Source organism: Pogona vitticeps, chromosome 7, assembly GCF_051106095.1.
Source record: "Pogona vitticeps strain Pit_001003342236 chromosome 7, PviZW2.1, whole genome shotgun sequence".
Lineage (NCBI taxonomy): Eukaryota > Metazoa > Chordata > Lepidosauria > Squamata > Agamidae > Pogona > Pogona vitticeps.
Genome location: NC_135789.1, coordinates 29,015,386 through 29,032,365, shown reverse-complemented (window position 1 = coordinate 29,032,365; position 16,980 = coordinate 29,015,386). Strand labels below are relative to the sequence as shown.

Sequence of the window (16,980 nt, the reverse complement as noted above, 5' to 3'; positions counted from 1 at the left end):
CGCTCCATAAGACGCACCTTTCCATAAGACGCACCAATTTTTTAGGAGAAGAAAACAGGAAAATATAATCTGTTTTCTTTGCTCCATAAGACGCACAGACTTTCCACCCCCTTGTTTTGTGGGAAAAAAGTGCGTCTTATGGTGTGAAAAATACGGTATCTAAATTTAAGGCAGAGATAGGCAAAAGATGTGAACAGCAGAAGCCTATTTAGAGCTCACTCCTTCTTAGGAAACACTCCAGGAAACCACAGGAAGGCCTCCTTGACCTCTTTTCTCTTAAGATGGACATGCAATAAGATGCTTATATCCTACATCTCCTCCCAAAACCACAAGGCTGAACACAGGGGGTTCGTTTTCCTCCCCATTTCAACCTCACAGGCTACAAAGCAGGACTGGCAGAGATACGCCTGGTTCAGGTCACTTCAAATGAGCTTCACAACCCAGCGACAACGAGAACCCTGGGTTTTCTGAGTTTCAATCCCATACTCTACCCATATAACACACGGCACATTCATGATCCCAATTGAAGTGGACATCTTGGGTGAATTAAGAGAGGTATCAATCCAAGTTTCTGTTATAGTGGAAGGACAGAGAAGAGCTTAAAAGCCCTTAGCATCCATCTCAGCAAAATTAACAGAGTCAGTGCACTGCGAGGAGCTTCCAGCCCGTGTCTGGTTCAACACTACTGTGTGCACATCCCAGAATAAACTATGCAATATAGTAAGAAATGCAGCAGGAATTATAGGGGGGGAGGGAAATAAGCATGCAAAGTGGCATAATTTATAACTGCTGCAGAACTTTCTTTAGAAAGAAAGTGGTTTGTCTAGTATAGAATTTCATGTTTGTTTTTCAAAGCCACTAAGTACACACAGTTTTTACACATCAATGCTTATAATTCAAGTTCTATCATTCAATAAGAAGTACTAACAGGAGCTGACCTCTTGCTATCCGTGTTATCTGAGCTGTTATCCACTGCCACAGTGAACTGAAAAAGAAAAGGCTAGTATTAGATACAAGATGGAAGTCAGTCTGGAAGAACCTGAATGCACAATATGAATAAGCCTTCTCAAAGGAAATTAAAGCTTAAAAATTAGGCTCAAGACTAAAAATGTTGCTGATGATCAACCTGCAGCTCAGGGACTGAACATCAGCTCTGTATTCATAAAAAAAAGTTTAAATGCAGCCCTCCAGTTTAAAAGAAACGTGAACAACTAGTGTCAAAGGCTTCTGGCCTGGGAGTTCAATAACTATGACCACTCAAATTATTTGAGTGGTTACTTTTGTCCATTTGGCCAAATGGACAAAACTGACTTGGTTCAAGACATGTTCTTATGCACTCTTTAGAGAGGATGGGCTATAGATCAAGGGTAGTCCCCAAATTTTCCATGAAGAAGTTGGCTGGTTCAATTCTTGGCAACTCCAGATTTAAAAGGTAATGTAGCAGATGAAGGGGAAAATACAAGTTAGCAATCCTGGAGAGCTGCAGCTACTCAGACGAGATGATTCTTGGCTAGAGCAATGAACAGACCCCAAAAGAGACCTCCTAATTTCCGTAAGCCAAATCAGTGTTATTGCCATCAAGTCACATCTGACAAACAGCATCTTAGAAGGGGGATTTCAAGATATGTGATATATTTAAGGAGTAGTTGCCCCAGTGCTACTCCCCAGCCGGTTCCAATGGTCCAGCCGAATTCAAACCCAGGTCTAGTCTACATTGTGTCAAACCTCCAGGCCTTACTTACCCAACTCAGAGTCTGAAAATGTTTTGGTTTGGTTTTGGTTTTTACTGCAACAGCCAGATGACAGTGTTTACAGTGCGAGAGTTCTGGGAACTTTGGTTCTCGAAGTAACTTTCCCAAGCTCAGACTGAGTTGGAGTACATCCTTTTCTCCTAACAATAAAAAATGCAGCGCATCGATGAGATACAAGCTATGGCAAGTATCAACATGTGCCATTTGCATGGCTGTGCCAGCATAGCTTTGTCCTACTCAGATTCCAGCCTTGCACCACCTAGTGTGAGACACTGCAATACACATACATACATACATACATACATACATACATACATACATACATACATACATACATACATACATACATACATACATACATACATACATACATACATACATACATACATACATACACACACACACACAGAGAGAGAGAGAGAGAGAGAGAGAAAGAGAGAGAGAGAGAAGGCTATAAGACGCCCACAAAATGTTCTTGTAGCAAGACATCCAGGTCTTTCCCAAGAAGTAACTACAGCAGCTGGTCTTCCCCTGTCCTAATATTTTTAAGACAGAAGGTGCCCTACAAAGATTTGGAACATCTGGATGAAAAGCACAACTGCGACAGTTATTTTGCAATTATTTTGTCTTATGCAGGATTTTATTTATTATGCCTGATGGTTTAGGAACATGAGCATTTTGGTGCCCATAATATAGAAAACAAGGTCTTCCACTAAAGAAGAAGTTACTAGGATAATCCCTTTTTATATATAAAATAATAATTTGCTCTCATTATTCAAAAGTAACTTTTAAATACTTTTTCAAAATATCTGCTACAAGTTGCTGGCAGGTATTATTTATTTATTTTATTTTATTAGATTTATAGAGGTATTACAAAACAGAGTTAAATAACTACAGCTAAACATGACTAATCCATAGACATTTTACATCTATGAAAATAATTACAGTGGATAAAGCATAGTTACCGTAACAAAAGGGATAAGACTTATTGCATTAACATTGTAACATCACTTTATTGCATCTTACTGCAGAAAAAAAGGAATTAATTATAAGTAACTCATTATTCATAACTAGCTACCCCCAAGTTCTGAATGATTCTGGGCTTTCAAGTTAATTCCAAATTACAGTAGCTCTCTTCAGGTTTTTCAAGGAATATATAGGACTCAGTTGGGGTGTATTGTTCTCTTCTTCTGGGTGTATACTCTGGGACTGTGTAGCTTGCCCAAAGCCACACAATCCGGCTCTTTTTTGTAGGAGGCACAGTGGAGAAACAAATTACTGACTTCTGGCTCCACAGACAAGTTACACATCTCACTGAGCTATCCAACCAGCAAATCCAAGCTTTGTTCATCCACTGATCTTTTGTGTGTGAATGTTCACTCATTAGAATGTTCATACTAATTTGCACCTAGTAGTTTTCCAAGTGTCAATGAAAGAGAATGTATGTCCTGTAAGCTTGAATTCTGGCCCCTGACATCTCAATGGGGGGGGAAGAGACTCTCGGGGTCCCTCCCCACCACCCACCTCAGTCACTCATTCCCATCAACTGCACCTCAAACTACACTTTGAAAACAAGCAAGGGGCTAAAAAGAATAGGGGAGAGAGAGGAAATGCCATGCCTTGGATTCTATGTTAAGTCTCTGCCCTCAGCCTGGGTGGGAACCTTTCAGGATTATCCCTAAGCGCATGAAATCTGGAAGCCGATCTGTTGTTCCCCAAACCTGACACAATGGCAGCTGTATTCAGGAGAAAAGATCAGAAGCCACCACAAACGTCTCAGCCTACTGACTGTTTTTTATGGCTGACTCAAACATTAAAGCACACGCCCAACCTGTTTATCTCACCTGCGCAACATAGGGTTGCACTGGGCAATGGGTTGCACTGGGTTACGTCACGCTGTGACACACATCGCATCTTAAGGACATGAAAAAAATATGCTAGAATAACTCAGAAGACTGTCCTCGTTCGCTAGCCTTTGGGAGCAGAGCGTTGCTGTAGAGAGAAGGTGTATCTCAGAGTCATGCTGGATGAGACCAAAGCCCTCTTTAGCACGACACAACAAGAAACCAGATGGAGGGGGGGGTTCAAAGACACAACAATTGTGGTGACCAAGGAAGAGAAAAAAAGGAAATGTTTAATTAAAAAAAATTACTCTGGCTGATGACATCATCAGCCTTCTGCCACAAAATGGGCTAGAACAGAATTTCAGCCAAAGTGTCTGATACTGAAGGCAACACATGGCTATCGTTACTTGTGGCCATTGATTATCCTATCTCCTGTATCCCTGTTGAGTCAACTTACAAAGTCCTTAGAAGTTGGCATACCTTGTGCCAGTGAATTCCACAGCTCAGCTGTGTCTTATATGAGGAAATCCTTCCTTTTACCTGTCTTGAATCTCCCATCATCCAACTCAGTGGATACAAATATTATGAGGCAGAGAGAGAGAGAGAGAGAGAAGCGTGAGTGCCGATGCATTTCTTACACACCTCCATTGCAAATTCTTACACACCTCCATTGCAAAAGCTCTCATTTGTTTGGCTTTAAAAGAGCCATCGGTTATCCAAACTCACATGACCCCCAACCTTCCTCCCCACCCATTTCAGCAATTTAATGCTCATGGCTAGTCACCTATCTTGAAATCACACGAGGCTGCTATACAGGCCCCATGTTGCCATGTAAGTAGTCAAGGCTGGTAGCAGTTGCTGTTCTTGTTGAGCAGCTCCTGGGTCTCCTGTAAAGGCCACTTCCCCCCACTTATGGGTCTACTCTCAGAGACTTCAGGCCATTGTTTTCTCTTTCCCCCCCCCCCAAGGTCAACCACCCACAATCGCAATAGCAAGGCACTGATATCATTTTGTGGATTCCTAGCAGGAACTGGCAGTAGCTGAAGTCATGGGACCCATCTATCAAATCAAATCAATTTATTGCCATTGTAAGTATGTACATAGTATACCCATACAACGAAATTCACACAGACACCCAGAGTCCAGACTCACATGACCAGACTCACACACACATAAAAAAAAATCCCCAAACACTCCCCACCCACTAAAACTAACTAGAAACCCTACATACAAGATGCCACCCATTTGTTGAACTACAGCAAAGGTTTTCAAACATACAAATGTCTCAGAAATGCCAATGTGCGGCAGAAAGCTCTAGGGCACACCCTTCACCCACAGAGGGAGTGAACTGGTTATTTTGGGGCACCAGACTCTCCGCCAAAGGCCCTGTCCATTCACACTATTATGTATAAAAGGAAGACGCAACAAATGAACTGCAAGAAGTTACAACAAAAAGCAAGGGGAAGTGATGGAAAAGGAGAACAGAACCTGTAAAGATTAAAGGGGGGGGAGGGAATCAAAAGAATAAATTTATGTGTGGTTTATTGTGCCTATACTAATGGTAATCAAGAGTGGGTTGGCACAGAGATTTTGCTTTTTATACAAACTCTTCTATAAAGGGAAAAAGATAAATAGAACAGATATATGTACTTTCCTCCCAATCACGCTGCAATGTAGGTGAAGCAAGGAGCGCATCAGTATTCAAACACAACTTTCCACAGTTCAGATCCAATATCGCAACACACGGGCTCTCTGCCCGTTAAGTTCCCCATAAAGAAGCCTGATGAATTCAAAGTAAACTCATGATGGGTCGTACAATTCTAATTCTCAGCATTCCAGCAGTGTTACACGGCCAAGTAATAACAAGTAAAATTCAAAAAGTAAATTCAGAATGTCATTTCATTTGACTAAATAATATCTTTTATATATGTACATAAAACTCATTCAGTTTGACAGATAAAAGAATTATTAAAACTAACGGACTAAAAATTGTAGATGGCAAGCACCATTCTAAAAGAGGCACCCCTGTCTCCTTGAGACAGATTACCTCTCTCTCTAAAGACAAAGATAAATATACATGCATATTCTAAAATTTAATTATGTCTTTTGGATTAACAAGTTTGTTTCCTCCTGTTAAGGGAATCGATGCAGCAATAACTCAAGACAGTTCAGTAGCGGAAGTTGCTATATAGAGTTAAAGCCCTGGTCAAATTTAGAAGTCCATTGAATCAAAATCTGGACCCCACATGTTTTTTATCTACAATTCCCCAAAATTACAGCTAGCACAGCCAATCATCAGAGCTTCTGGCCTTGTCGTCCAAGAAACACAAGTTTCTGAGCCTATTGGCAAAAGAGCTCAGAAACTTGTGTTAGTCAAAGATAGTTTGCCACCTGAGGCAAGGGACATACAAAAGCTGAGTGGACTCCCAGATGAATGTTAACACCATCTCTGGGTGGTCCTGGAAAAACAATCAAAGGACTTTCATTGCTGCCTCCTGGAATTTGCCACCTGAGGTGATGGGTGTCATGTTGCCCAACGGTAAGGCCAACTGTCACATGATAAAAGAGATCTCACAAGTCTGAAGTCTGTTTGTTCACCACTGTACAAAAACTGTTGCACATACTCAAAGAAAACATCCTTGTACACGAACATCTCTATTTTCCCTATCATCCTCTAAGAAGAAGCACCCTCCCTAGGAAGGCAGGGCCGGACAGTTAAGCAAGCCTGACCCAATACAGAGCAGACACCCTGCCCTTCAGCTACCCTGTTTCCCCGAAAATAAGACCTAGCCTGAAAATAAGCCCTAGTATGATATTTCAGGATTCCCATAATATAAGCCCTACCCCCAAAATAAGCCCCAGTTAAGTGGAACCCCACCCTCCACCCTTGTGCAGCAACCAAAAGATGTCATGACTGCATTTAAATAAATGTAGATTGTTGTACATTAAAAATATCCCCTGAAAATAACCCTTAATACATTTTTGGACCAAATATTACATTAAGACCCTGTCTTAATTTTGGGGAAACACGGTACTACTTTTCCCCAATAAAACTCATTCAATCCACTGGGCTGCCTGACAGGAAGACAAACCACACTTTGAAACCTGCCTCTGCTTATTCCAGCAAGCTGCAGAAACTTGTAGGGGGGGGATTCATTTGCAGCACGGAGACCCGAGACCCTGGATAAATGTGAAGGATTGAGAATTCAGACCTTCTGGAGGCAAAAAAACAGGGGCTCTGCCCCTAAAGCGTTTCCACCACTTCCCTTTTGCAACCAGTTATGTGGTTTCTAAAGTCTCAGGAGAACATTCTTCCATTAGAGCAACAATTAATCCAGAGAGGTAGCCATGCTCAAGTCTTTAACGGTGCCACGGGTCTCTCTGCTGTTCTCGTTAGAAGAGACGTATTGCAGCATAAGCTTTCGAAGCCTAAGAGCTCACTTCAGCTGCACAAAGTGTCCTCCACAGCAGGCAGATTATCAGCACAAGCCTCAGTATGTTTACTCATAAGTAAGTCCGTACCCTGCTCAACAGGGCTTATTCATTATAAAGAGTGTTATTTCAGCCTATTTAAACATACATATACATGCACAAAAACTGTATCCATATCTCTAATATATAGCTATCACATATAGCTGTATCTGGAGCTACATATAAAAGCAGACAGGTGGTGGGAGATACCACTAAACACACCAAATGCAGAAGCATGGCCTTGTGCCATTTCTATGCTGAGTTTAAACATATTCGGTAACTCCCTGCAGCTCTTTCACGTCACTTCTGTGGCTAGCAGCTTTATAGTCAGAAGCCAGAAAAGGAATTTCTTTAAACATGTTTTGCATGAAGTGCCCTATTCAAGATTCTAGTTAGCCAGCCAGCCGTGCCCCCATTCCATTCCCCCCCTCATATTTCAACCAATATGGCCAGTCTGCAGTCCTAAGTCTTCACTGGACTGATTTTGGGAGGACGTCTGCAGACCCGAGGTTCTTTCAAGCCCCCTGAGACCTCCCCTTTGGGTACCTGCATGTGTTGAACAGTGCTGTGTGACTACAGAAGGATCCACATTTAGGTAAAGCTGGCTAGTAATATACAGGAATTGTCTCCCATCATTACGATCAATTAACAAAATATCATTATGATGGATAGAGGTAGGCAAAAAGGGGGCTTACATGGCAGTAGATGGGCTCAGGTATGAAGAGAACTGGGGACAGCCACTGGGTCTCCACGTACAAAGACACATTGCAGATGCTTCCTAACCCCAAGGGCAGCATCTCCACAATGTTATGGTATGGGTTCAGTGACTCTGCTTGGCTGAGCTTCAGTCTCTCTCGTGTCTTCCTCTGAGGTCTCCTGTGCGTCTTTCTCTACATCCTGTCTGCCTGATTTCTCTTCCAGAATCTGAAAGCGGTTTTGTGGCTCCACTCATCAATAATGCCTTCTTTTGCTCCTAACTGACTCTTTTCCATGGTGATTCCTCCCCTATATCTGTTCTCTCCTTAGCATTCCCTCGGTGGCTGCTGCTCAGGAGCTCTGTCTAGGTATTCTTCATCTCCTTTTACCACCTTTAGAGCAGCCACTCGTTGCTCCAGTTCTTTCACTTGTTCTTCCAACAGTGCTACAAGTTAGTACATGCTCCATGTGTACGGTGTGTTGTTCTCAGGCAAGAAGACAAACATTGCGCACATTTTGCATGTCACCACCACAAAAGCGCCTCTTCCCTCCATGACCTGGGTTACCTTTTTTACTTTCTTCTGCTTATTTCTGACTTTTCTTTGTCTTGCCTGCTTTTAAGGATGCTTGAAAAGTCTGTTCTCTGCCTTGGTTTCCTATTTTCCAGTAGATCCTTTCCTTACTACCAGTACCTTCTTTACTATCCTTACCTCTCATCAAGCTCCTGTTAGCTATCCCTGGTTGCAAACTTCCTGGGGTCTGTCTCAGTTTTATATCTCTGCTGTTTCCTGTTAGGACTCAACAGACAGCAAAGGACCCTTTTGAAATGTCAGTATGCCAAATAACACTCATTGGCCAATCCAGGCAGCTTCTTTACAAGGAACTGAGGAGAATCAATACCACCTTGTCCTTTGTCTCAGGCTGGTCTTGAACTGGTGGATTGGGACCCATTGCTAGGTGGCAGCTTGAACTTAATGTGGCTTGCAGCAAGAGAACTACTATGCAGGTATCACACAAAAAAATTCAAAGCAGGTCCTAGCCACTTAGGACTGATAAGAGACCGGCATAAAACCTGAAACAACCCTGTCCAAACAGTTCTAAAAACATTTTATACTGCTTTTTGAAAATATATTTTGAAAACAAATACAGTGGGGTCTTGACTTGAGAACTTAATCCGTATTGGAAGGTGGTTCTCAAGTCAAAAAGTCTGTAAATCAAGTCTCCATTGACCTACAGTGCACTGAAAATCGATTAATCCTGTAACAGGCCGTTTTTGTTCCATTTTGGTTTTTTCCTGGTCTGTAAGTCAAATCTCAGTCTGCAAGTCAAACCTAAATTTTGCGGCCAGAGAAGTCTGTAACTCAAAAAGTCTGTAAGTCAAGCCGTCTGTAAGTCAAGGGTCCACTGTAAGTGTTACTTCTTACACTTAAAAACTGACCTTGTAATTTCTAGCTGTATGACTCACTATACAGAAAGGAATTGGTTACAGGTAGTTACTTTATTTGTAACCAGTTGCTTCCAAATGTGGAGCAGGAAAGAAGGGAGGGGGGCACATCCACATTCCATGCATTACCATTCAGAAAACAATTAGCAAACATACCATTTCTTCCTACTCAACATAGAAAGAGAAAACACAGAAGTGGTTGAGAAAAACAGCAGGGTTACTACTGTAAAAGAACGATGTAGGGATCAAGGATACATGTGCCTTTTTTTTAGGTACTGTATTTTGTTTTTCTGTTTTTACTACAACTCTCCAAATCCCACAACAAGCATAGCTGGGGGTGGGGAGGTTTTCTATCTCTGATTTGGACCCCCTACGAAGTTGCAGGAATGAGGCAGGAAATGTGAACAGTAAAAGGCTCTCCTAGAAGCATCTTGCAAGAGCAAATCCTCAGCTGGGCATAGGCTCATGTTTCCAAGCCAGCCCACCCCCCTATACAACCAAAACAGCATTCAAGGAAAAGAATAAGGGTGGGAGCCACGACATACTTGCCAAAATCACAGCTCTCCTCTCTGCCAAACGTTCAGCACTTAAAGGAGCTGATTGTGACAAAACAAATACAGTATAAACAATAACAAATCAAAAATAATGAAAAGCAGGGATAAAAGAAATAACAACACTCAACAATCAAAGCCCTCTCCTCCTTAGAGGCGTATCTGATTTCGTGTAATGTCTTTGCCCTTCAGGAGAAGGGCAGAGAGGCCAGCCTCGTGCTCCCCGGTGGAAGAGATTTCCAGAGTCTGGGAGCAACAACCAAATCAATAAATCAATCAAGATGGGGCTCTTTTGTGTCCCAGCTAAATGTGCCTCTGATGGCAGTGGGGATAAGCCAAAGAAAGACCTTAACATTTGAGCTACCATGTGTGGAAGAAAACCAAATGAAGTGTGGAACTGTGTGATAAACAGGAGGCTTAGATTCAGCCCCATACTCGCTCACGAAACTGAGACAGCAATCTTGGGCTACTCACAGTCTCCAAACCTACTTCACAAGGCTGTAATGAGGAGACCACTATTTGCCACCTTGAGTTCATAGGAAGAAAAGTGTGATGCAACTGTTGAACAATGATGATACGTGGCCCCAAATCATATAGGGCTTTAGAAGCATAATCAGCAGTTCCAGCTGTTCTCCACAACAGTCTAGTAGCAATATATATATTTAGTTATTTGCTGCCTTTCTCCTAAAGGATCCAAAGTGGCTTACAGTATTAAAAAGCAGCTTACAAAGTTAAAACCAAAATAAGAAATGATTGTGATCTTTTAAAAGCATTAAACAAATATCATCTTAAAATTCATAAGAACACAAGTAAAACACCGGGGGGGGGGAATGCTCCCTTTAAATAAAAATCCCCCTGCAAAGCCTTTGCAATCACGAAGTTCCATATTCCCTAAAACTGGTTCCAGTCAACAGTCTGGCCGTAACATTTTGGACCAACAGACGTTCTGAACACTTTTCAAAGGTACGCTCCATATAACTGGGTGCATTCTGGTAGTCCAAATAAGATGCAGCTAAGCCATGTGCCACTGTGATATCTCCAGGAACAGGTACACCTGGTGCACTACGCTGAACTGTGCAAAGGTATGCTTGGACATCTCAAAATCTGGACATAAGGTTCAGATTGAACCTGAGAATATAATTGCTCTGCAGTGTGAATCTAAGTTTTCAAAGAGAGCATGATTCCATGTAACACAAGTTCAAATTTATACCACTTGATCATATTGCCCAATTTCAACTGACCGGGTGCACCTGCCTTGTTGAGATTAAGATTTCATTTGTTTGCCTTCTTTCAGGCCATCCAGTGCTCATTCAAAATCAGAACAGTTTTCTTGGATTTAGTCAGAGAGGAAAGAACATTTAGCGTCAAAAGCATACTGGTGAAACTGAACCTCCAAACTCCCAGTGACTACTCTAAGCATTTTCATTTATATGCGAAACATGGAGAGAAGGGCACAGCAAGCTGAAACATTGAGGACCCCTATGGGACAACATGACTCCACTAGCACCATCTTCTATGTTTGCCTCTTTGGAAGGCCCAGAGCTACCCTAACATAGTCCAAATCCAGAGAAGCATTTTAAATATATACCCAGGACAATATCATCAATATTCTTTTGAAGGTGAAGCAGCAGCAGCAGGAACACACTCCCCTTGTTGATACATCTTGCATCAAATTCACTGAAGCACTTTCCATCCCATAACCATCTCTAAAGACACTTCGAGGTGGGTCTAGATGAGGCAACAGTTAATCCTCCAGAGGTTTCTGACTTGCAGCTCCCATATCTAATGCTGAGAAACTGCTAAAATTGAGGTATAAAACACATTCATTCATCCCTGTTCTCATTACTTCATCTCAGCTTAAAAAAAATCCCCGCTGGTCATGATGAAACATCACAATATGCTCCATTACCTGGGCCAAGAATGGAACACTGGAGCTGCTGGAAATTATCCAGTATGATGACATTCTGAGTTAGTGTAAGTCTGACCACCAAGTTACTTTTCTTTTAAAAAATTTATTTGAGGGACAATGTGCCATCTCTTTCCCTGCTACATACTCAAAAGATAGGTACCTATTGTTCTTCGGAAAGTGTATGGCTTATAAATATATTATTACCATCACACTGTCCTTTTCATGCTAATCACTTCTGATAGAGTGAGAAGTAAGCATGATAAAGAACTCTTCATCAGGGATCTTTACATCCCTAATTCTCCCTTAGCTACTTACACCCCTAATGCTCACTTAGGCCCCATACTGTCACACGAATGTTGGGCTCCATATGTAAAAAGTATCCCTAATGAAAGAATGAGGCAGCCTAAAATATTGTTTAATGGAGTATTCCACCCACCTCTCTCATTTAAGTGGAAACACTCCCAGATCCTGAGACCACATAGAGAAACACATCACTGTAAATAAACATGCAACCTCCTGAGCCATTGTCTTATGTCTTAAAGCTCGCTAGGCCATGCAAGCTGGAGCAGGATGAGAAACAGAAAGGATGGATACAAATGGGAGAGGTGGAGGAAACAAGAAACAGGGACCGCTGGCCCTCCACACCCCTTGCTCTTTCGGCTCTAATACTCTACAATTTCCAGTCCAAACCCTGGAAGGTCATTGTCAAAAGCCTGGTACCGGCCTTCCCGAAGATCCTGCCCCACGTGTTACTCACCTCAAGGTGCTGGCTGCTGAGAAGGGCTGGAGACGCAGCCTGTATCCTCCGGGCCTGGCGCAGCAGGCTGGAGATGCTCCTGTTGCTGCTGCTGTGGGAGGGAGGGCTGGCAATCGCTCGCCCATTCAGCGTGAGAGCCTGTGTGTAACACACCAGCCTACATGCAGCTCCTCCTTCCTGCCACTCTGCCTAGGAATCCTTCCACCTCTTTACAGAGAAAATGCACCCAAGGGAGAAAGGATCTCCTCCTTCGCCTTCCCTCCTCTTTCTTTCTTTTCTTCCCTTCCCTCCTCCTCCTCCTCCTCCTCCTCCTCCTGCCGCCGCTCTGCATGCAACATCACCCACCGGAGTGGTGTGATGGAACAGGTTACTATCGATCAATCACCTTTGACCTCTCTCCCCCCCCTCTCCATTCCCACTTCCAGTCTCGGTCTCTCCTTTGCAGCCCGGCGCTCCTTCCTCATTGGTCGCCGGCGCTCACCCCAAGGTGTGGGCCGTCCCCAATCGGAGACGTCTGAGGAGGGAGGAGGAGGAGCCAATGAGGCCATGGAGGTGGCCTGAGCGGCTCAAGCCACGCTCCGATTGGTTGCGGGGATGCAAGGGGGAGGGGCCAGACGCGTTGCAAATTGTCCTTCGGCCGGCGAGGTGGCCCGCGCGTCCCTTCTCGGGCTGTCCAAGGGGGAAAGGACCAGGCGGGAAGGGAAGGGATGGGGGGGGATTCGAACCCACGGAGCCAGTGGGTGCGGGGGTGAAAAAATCTTGCAATGCGAGGGCCATGCAGGCTCAAAGGCCAAGGGTGTTCGATCATTGGCCAGGGGCGAGATACATCCGGAATCTCACCCCACCGAAAAGCACGCGGCTGCCCCTTTCGAGGTGGGCAGGGGGGACCCACTGAAGCAGGGCCAGTTCAGACAAAAAGCTTCCTGTAGACTTGTAGATTTTAACCCCTTTCTGTTTGGAAGGGAAAAAAAACCCAATAACACCCAAAGAGGGTAGGAAAGGTTTTACCCGCTGGACAGCTAAATTCTGTTATCTTGGCTTAGAGGCGTGTTTCTACTACAGGAAGGAAAGGGCTGAGCGTGAGATCACTCAGAAAGGGGCACGGCTGAACGAGACAGAAGCATAAAATAAGAGGATCGGGCAGGTTGGACTTCCACAGGCCTGCTCAAGCCAACACTGGGTCCCCCATGTCTTGCAAAAGGCTCACCAAGGCGAACAGCTTTTCCCCGCTGATATGAGAAGAACATGATCCATCTTGCCCATTATGCTATCTTGAAGGTCAACCACCAGCAGTATGCCTCGGTCAGGCTATCCAGGAGCCTCTGAAGCCACCGGTCAACTTACACACTTAAAACATGGGGTGTCCCATTGTGATATGTCTCTTTCCACAGAAAGGGACCTGAGATCATTGGGTTATTTTTCTCCACAGGGATAGTTATGTTTGTTGAGTGTAATCCAAACCAAATGCAAGAGCCCTACAAAAAATGTAGTGGGCAAAATAGGCATCCTGAAAACTTATGAGACCAAATCTGTCCTTTTCAAGTGATTGTAAGAGTTGTGTCTTTTTTTAAATGTCATTTAACAATTGCAACGCAAAGGAAAAAACAACAACCAAAAACCAGGAATTAAAACTACATACAAAAGTTATTCATAACAACGTAGCATACATAACAAACAACATAACATAATGTGAGATGATAAAAGCAACAAAAATAACTTTTTCTAGGTTCTGGAAAATTCTGAGGATGTCTGCACAGGTGCAGAACAACCCATTAGTGTGAATCACAGAGACAACAGACAAGAAACAGCTAAATCACTACAGTAACTAGATTAAGAACTCAACTGTAATCTGAATTTCAGTCTTTGTTTTGATTATAAATATTGTATGCTTTGTTACTGCACCTCAGTATTATGTATGTTACATGGCTGACCTATGGTTATAATAATAAAGTTAAATAAAGTCAAATTTAACAAACTTGATTAAACTGCCAAAATGGATCAGATGTGGGGAACTAACAGAATTCCAGAAATATTGAAAAGTTATTTATTGGATTAACTGGAAAAAAGAAAAGTACTTACTCATAACCCTTGTAGAAGATTGTGGTTCACAAATTGGTTTAGCTGGAAAATAAAGAGAGAAAGTGGATTAAACCATGGTGGATATGTAGTTGAAGGTCTACTATAGCATGGCATGAGCTTATTGAAAACTGGGCTAGGTTTAAAAGGTGCAATTATTCCTAATTATCCCATTGCAAATGTTCAAGTTATATGGATAAAGGAGATTGACAGAACCACGCCCTACTTGTTCAGATTGCCTGAACACTAGGATAGCAAAGGCTAGTTTTTTCGAACATAGCGCAAAAAATCAGAGGATACTTCGGATTAACTCACCAAGAGATGCTAAAAGGAACAAAAAAAAAGCATTCTTCAGGGATGTGTGCAGCAAAAGAAATAGTGGCTCAGCTACTGTACTCAATGGGGATGGAAGAAGGTTAACGGGCAATAAAGGAAAGGCAGGAGTGCTCAATTCTCCCTTTAGTTCCTAAAAGACAGTCTCTATCCAAGCAAATGTGAAGTAGGAGTGGAAGGGACAGGAGTGCAGTCTGAGATTGATAAACAAATAGTCAAGGAACACATTACTTTGAACAAGTTCAACCCTCCAGGGCCAGATGCATTGCGTCTAAGAATATGGAAGAAACTGGCCAAAGAACTTTCAGAACTGTCTATTATTATAATAATGGAGGATGGGTCAAATGCTGGATGATTGGAGGAGGGCTAATGTTGTCCCTGTCTTCAGAAAGGAGGAACCAGGGAACTACAGACTGGTCAGCCTGACGTGAATCCCGGGGAAAATTCTGGAGTAGATTATAAAGCAGTCACTGTGCAAGGACCTTGAAAACGATGCAATAATAACCAGAAGCCAACAGATTATTAAAAACATATTGTGTCAGACTAAACGTATATCATTTTTTGACCTAGTAACATCCTTGGTAGACAGTGGAAATTATGTCAACATATCTTGTCTTCAACATAGTGCCCTATATTCTAATTCATGAGCTAACTAGGTAGGTGTGGGCTGGATAGAACAACTATCAGGTGGATACACTGTTGTTACAGAATCCTACTCATAGGGTGCTTATCAATGGCTCCTTCTCAAATGGGTAGAAGGTAATGTGCGGGGTACCATTTGTCAGATATACTTTGCTTTAGATTCCTGCACTGAACAGGGGGTTGGGCTCATTGGCCTTATGAGCCCCTTCCAACTCCATTATTCTGATGCTTTGGCTGTGCCAAAGCCCTCCGTTCTCCTAATAAATGCCATCTGACTGGTGTCAGGAAATATGATTGCCTCATATAATTAAACATATCGAAGCTCTGGTTGGAACAGGACGAGGAGAAGACATGGGAAAGAGGAGGAGAACATGTGTTAATTAAGTTGAAGAATAAACAAAACAAAAGGATAGATCATACCAAAAAGTAGGCTGTAAACTGTAGCGAGTATTAAAGAGGTGGTGGCATACAAAATTGTAAGAACGGTAGACACTGTCTTATACTGAGGGAGATGCTGATCTTTCTAGCTCAGTATGGTATACTCTTGACTGACAGCAGTACTCTTAAGGTTTGAGGCAAGTCTTGCTCTGCAAGCATCAAACCTGAGACATTTTGTACAGCAAACATATACCCTACCCCGGTTGCTGCTGTCTTTTCCCCCCATCATGAACCTCTTCTCCAGATTCTCTGTTCTGAAAAATCTTATTGTTGCTAAGGTCTTGCCAAACAGGGCTGGGGCAAAGAAAAGATTATTACACTACATTGTTTCAGTCCGATCCTTAAGCTCCTTAAAATAGTATATTGCGTGTGAACGTATTTAGTTCTGTTCACTGATGTAAACAACAGGCTTTACAAGACAAGGTGGTTCTCAACCAGACTGTCCTAAGGGCTGATAGCTAGATGTAGATAAAAATGATGTGGGAGGGTTCCTTGATTGTACCACTTCAGAAAGCACACAGGGACGTCTTTTATGGAGCAAGTAGCCAACTGGTGTTACAGATAAAGTGGGGTATTCCTTCAGGAGCAAACAGATACATCTCTAGTTGTTCTGAGATATATTAAATGGATTCCAAAGCAAATGCAGTTTTAAAATACTGTATAACTTTTGAGCTGTTTACCGCTGGTTATGTACCTTTGAGCTTCCTCTCCACCAGAAAGAGCATTTCCCCCTTGCCGTTTACTTAATTACTATATTGTGGGATTAGTTCTCCAACCAAAAAAATGTCTGAGACAGCGTATAGATGAAAAGAGTAAAAAGAAGTGGCTGTGGTAAAAAGGACAAAAATAACACTACACAAACTGGAATTGCAACACAGTAAAACCCACAGTAAAACCAAAGGGAGAGCCAAGTTCATTATTGAAAGGCTGGTGGGAAATGATGGATTCAATAGCTGCTGCTTCTCTTCCCCTTCCTGCCCCCCTCTGCGGCTTCAGGCGCAGATTCCCTTTGCCACCCCCTCACCAATTTGGTGGTGGGGGGAGCCTCAAAACCGAGGGGCCTGGGTC

The 16,980-nt window shown here is 42.8% G+C and overlaps 1 protein-coding gene across 7 annotated transcripts in view; it reads right to left on the bottom strand.

The window, feature by feature from the left end:
* Window positions 1-16,980, bottom strand: part of ACACA (acetyl-CoA carboxylase alpha) — a 179,953-nt gene that overhangs the window by 157,738 nt on the left and 5,235 nt on the right. For 4 of the 7 annotated variants that reach the window (XM_020786841.3, XM_020786845.3, XM_020786844.3 and 1 more), the window contains exons 1-2: window positions 12,424-12,802; window positions 939-985 (exon numbers count right to left, since the gene is read on the bottom strand). In XM_020786841.3, coding sequence (XP_020642500.3) covers window positions 939-985; window positions 12,424-12,548 — 172 coding nt within the window. In that variant the 5' untranslated portion in view covers window positions 12,549-12,802. Of the gene's footprint in view, window positions 1-928; window positions 986-12,423; window positions 12,803-14,502; window positions 14,545-16,980 lie in introns of those variants that run through there. The other 3 variants (XM_072978512.2, XM_078378914.1, XM_020786847.3) reach the window with 3 other exon arrangements.